The sequence below is a fragment of the Oncorhynchus clarkii genome, chromosome 17, assembly GCF_045791955.1.
Source record: "Oncorhynchus clarkii lewisi isolate Uvic-CL-2024 chromosome 17, UVic_Ocla_1.0, whole genome shotgun sequence".
Classification (NCBI taxonomy): domain Eukaryota; kingdom Metazoa; phylum Chordata; class Actinopteri; order Salmoniformes; family Salmonidae; genus Oncorhynchus; species Oncorhynchus clarkii.
Genome location: NC_092163.1, coordinates 2309364 through 2313158, shown reverse-complemented (window position 1 = coordinate 2313158; position 3795 = coordinate 2309364). Strand labels below are relative to the sequence as shown.

Here is a 3795-nt window from a genome sequence, read left to right as displayed (position 1 = left end):
ATAGGGAATAGGGCCCTGGTCTATCGTAGGGTTCTATATAGGGAATAGGGCTCTGGTCCATAGTAGTGTTCTCTATAGGGAATAGGGCTCTGGTCTATAGTAGTGTTCTATATAGGGAATAGGGCCCTGGTCTACAGTAGTGCACTATATAGGGAATAGGGTGCCATTTGGGATGCACATATCCCTACTAACGGAGGATAAACTGCTTTGTAAACACCAGTGGGCAGGATCACCGTGGGCTGTCAATCACAGGCAGTGAGCCAATGGGTGTAGTTTCCCAACTGTCTGCAGGGAGAGAAACAGGTCCCACTGTGTTGATGATACAACAGACAGTCTATCGATCCAGGATGTGTGTGTGTTTATCTCTCCCAGTGATCATCTCCCCTATAGATTAGTGATTACCTCCAAGGCCTCTCTGTCCCTCTCTCTCTCTCTCTGACTTCATCTGACGATCCACAGAGTTCACAGGCTTGTTATATGGTCTGATATAATGTCCGCAGAGTCTCGACTTAAAGAAGACGTGTCTCCTCTTAAAGGGAGGCTGTCTGTTTTCTCACCCCCACCATCTGGTCTTAAAGGAGAGGTGTCTCCTCTTAAAGGGAGGCTGTCTGTTTTCTCACCCCCACCATCTGGTCTTAAAGGAGAGGTGTCTCCTCTTAAAGGGAGGCTGTCTGTTTTCTCACCCCCACCATCTGGTCTTAAAGGCGACGTGTCCACTCTGCTGTCCACAGAGACAGTGCTTAAAGGGAAGATTTGCCTTAAAGGGAGGTGTACAATCCGGGTGTCCAGTCTGTCCCCAAAGGCCGGTCTTAAATGCAAGGTGTCTCTTCTGTCCTCAGATGCTAAAGGCCATAAAGGGAGGGTGTCCCCTCGTTTGTCCTCAGAGTGTCTTCTTAAAGGGAGTGTGTCCTTCCTACCCCCACAGTCTCTATTTAAAGGGGGGGTGTCCATTATGTCCCCACAGACGGTCCGTATAGAGAGTGTTTGTGGCCTGTCAGGATGACTGGGTAGTAGGGATTTCTCACACACACTGGGGCTGGACTTGTACCAGTCAGACAGACTGTTATCAGACCCGTCCTCCATCTTGTCTGGCCCCCCTGCCCCCCTGGAAAAGGTAAACAACTTGGGAATGGCTGCCGTGGACGCGGCCACGGTTGCCGCGGCTACTTCCCTCTCGGCGGCAGTAGTCGTGGCGGAGTTGGCGAAAGAGGAACCAAAGAGAGCAGCGATCCGGCGGTGGTAGTGGGTACGGAACACCTTGGCCCCCCGGTGGAGATCCCCTGTGAAGGGAGAGGATAACATAGAAGAAGAAGAAGAAGGGGACAAACAGGAAGAGGATAACATAGAAAAAGAAGAAGAAGGGGACAAACAGGAAGAGGATAACATAGAAGAAGAAGAAGGGGACAAACAGGAAGAGGATAACAAAGAAGAAGAAGAAGAAGAAGAAGAAGGGGACAAACAGGAAGAGGATAACAGAAGAAGAAGAAGAAGGGGACAAACAGGAAGAGGATAACATAGAAGAAGAAGAAGAAGAAGAAGAAGAAGAAGAAGAAGAAGAAGGGGACAAACAGGAAGAGGATAACAAAGAAGAAGAAGAAGAAGAAGAAGAAGGGGACAAACAGGAAGAGGATAACAGAAGAAGAAGAAGAAGGGGACAAACAGGAAGAGGATAACATAGAAGAAGAAGAAGAAGAAGAAGAAGAAGGGGACAAACAGGAAGAGGATAACAGAAGAAGAAGAAGAAGGGGACAAACAGGAAGAGGATAACATAGAAGAAGAAGAAGAAGAAGAAGAAGAAGAAGAAGAAGAAGAAGAAGAAGGGGACAAACAGGAAGAGGATAACAGAAGAAGAAGAAGAAGGGGACAAACAGGAAGAGGATAACATAGAAGAAGAAGAAGGGGTCAGGACAGGACAGGACAAACAGGATGTTATTTTGGGAACAGATGCATTAAAAATAACATTCCAACATCTAAATACTAACTGAGACGACATCTAGTGAATGCTGGCTGTTTTTTTTCATTAATTCATTCATACATTTCAATGAGTTATGAACAGAATATGACGTGATAAGAAGCAGGAAGTCCTGATGAATGAGGACACAGCAGAGTCCTACCTATGAAACAGTAGCAGATAGGATTGAGGCTGGAGTTGGTGAGGCCCAGCCACTGGGCAAAGGGCTGGCTCTGCATGAGCCAAGATGGCGGATGCTGCACTCGGTCGATCCAGAACTCAGCCAGATACAGGGGCAGCCAGGAAACTGCAAACAGCAGCACCAGGGACACCACCATTTTGGCGATCTTCTTCCTCGTCTTGAGGCGCTCAGTGTGCAGCGCTCGGCTTCGGGAGTCGAGTTCCGTAAACGTCCGCTTCCCGTCCCCCCAGAGCCGGCGGCCAGTCAGGAAGCCGATAGTGAGGTTAAAGGTCACGGGGATGCAGTAGAGCGCCACGAAGAGCAGGACGGTGTAGCCCTGTTTCAGACGTGGCCCCGGCCACACCTCCTGGCACACAGGGATCACAAACGACGCCCCAAGGCTGATCTCATCTCGCCGGTTCATGAACACCAATGGGGCGCAGATCGCCGATGACACCACCCACACCACGGCGACCGTCCCGAGGATCCGGCGACGGGTGAAGAGGGAGCGGGCGCGGAGCGGGCAGCGTACACTGAAGTAACGATTGACGCTGATGACCGTTAGCGTTAGCACGCTAGCCGACACGGAGACGGCCTGGGTGAAGGGGACCGCTCGGCACAGGAAGTCCCCGTAGACCCAGGCCGAGTAGATCTGGTGACCCAGCGTTATGGGCATGCAGACACACACCACGGCCAGGTCGCACACCGCCAGGTTAACCAGGAGGTACCGTGTGGCGCTGACCGCGGCTAGCCTCTCGCTACGTCGGTTGGTCAGCACCTTCATTGACATGATGTTCCCTACGAACCCCACCAGGAAGGACAGGCAGTACATGAGTGTCAGAGCCACCGTGGTCGGCTCATGGACCGTCCATAACAAACTGGTCAGCTCTGAATCATCAGGAGGGAGGAGGGAAGAGGGGAAGAGGGACGAGGAGGAGGAGAAGAGGGGAGGATCAGGAGGGTAGAGGGAGGAAGACGGGAGGAGAGAGTCAGGGGGAAGGAGGGATGAGGAGGAGGATGAGGGGAGGAGGAGGGAGTCGTAGAAGCTGTAACTGTTGTTGAGTCTGGCCTGTGTAGCGTTCTCTACATGCAGCAGAGGAGTAAAGCTGAGCTGGGCTGATAACTGGTCCAGGGTCAGCTTCATGGTGCTGTCTTGTCCACTCAAGGCTTGCTCTGTCTGTCAACACTGACCTCAGTACAGCCCTTATATAATGCTACTCATTACACTGCAGCAGCAGTAGAGGACTGTATCATCAGAATTTTTGTGCAAGGTTAGGGGTCCGAGCTACTTGAGCTACTTGTCCTTAATGTGGGATAAGGATAAGGGATAAAAGGTCAAAGTTACTTAGGCTAAGGTTAGGGGTAAGGTTAGGGAACTGGCTCTATCTTCAGAAACAAACAGCAACACCCTTGTCCTTATCTCACTAGCACGTCTTATCTCACAAGCACGTCTTATCTCACTAGCACGTCTTATCTCGCTAGCACATCTTATCTCGCTAGCACGTCTTATCTCGCTAGCACGTCTTATCTCGCTAGCACGTCTTATCTCGCTAGCACGTCTTATCTCGCTAGCACGTCTTATCTCGCTAGCACGTCTTATCTCGCTAGCACATCTTAGCTTACTAACACCTCTTATCTCACTAGCACGTCTTATCTCACAAGC

At 50.7% G+C, this 3795-nt stretch overlaps 1 protein-coding gene across 1 annotated transcript; it reads right to left on the bottom strand.

The window, feature by feature from the left end:
* Positions 1 to 462: 462 nt before the first annotated feature.
* LOC139370078 (QRFP-like peptide receptor) lies at positions 463 to 3304 on the bottom strand. Its single transcript, XM_071109393.1, has 3 exons — positions 2115 to 3304; positions 627 to 1280; positions 463 to 524 (listed from the first exon to the last, which is right to left on the bottom strand). Exons 1-3 carry the CDS (start codon positions 3274 to 3276, stop codon positions 463 to 465), a joined length of 1878 nt encoding a protein of 625 aa, XP_070965494.1. The 5' UTR covers positions 3277 to 3304.
* Between the last annotated feature and the right edge of the window lie 491 nt (positions 3305 to 3795).

Coding starts and splice junctions, on each gene's coding strand:
- LOC139370078 (XM_071109393.1), bottom strand. CDS start 3,276: ATGAAGCTGACCCTGGACCAGTTATCAGCCCAGCTCAGCTTTACTCCT. Junction 1,281..2,114: donor TATCTGCTACTGTTTCATAG/GTAGGACTCTGC, acceptor CTCCCTTCACAG/GGGATCTCCACCGGGGGGCC. Junction 525..626: donor CTCTCCTTTAAGACCAGATG/GTGGGGGTGAGA, acceptor CTTTAAGAGGAG/ACACGTCTTCTTTAAGTCGA.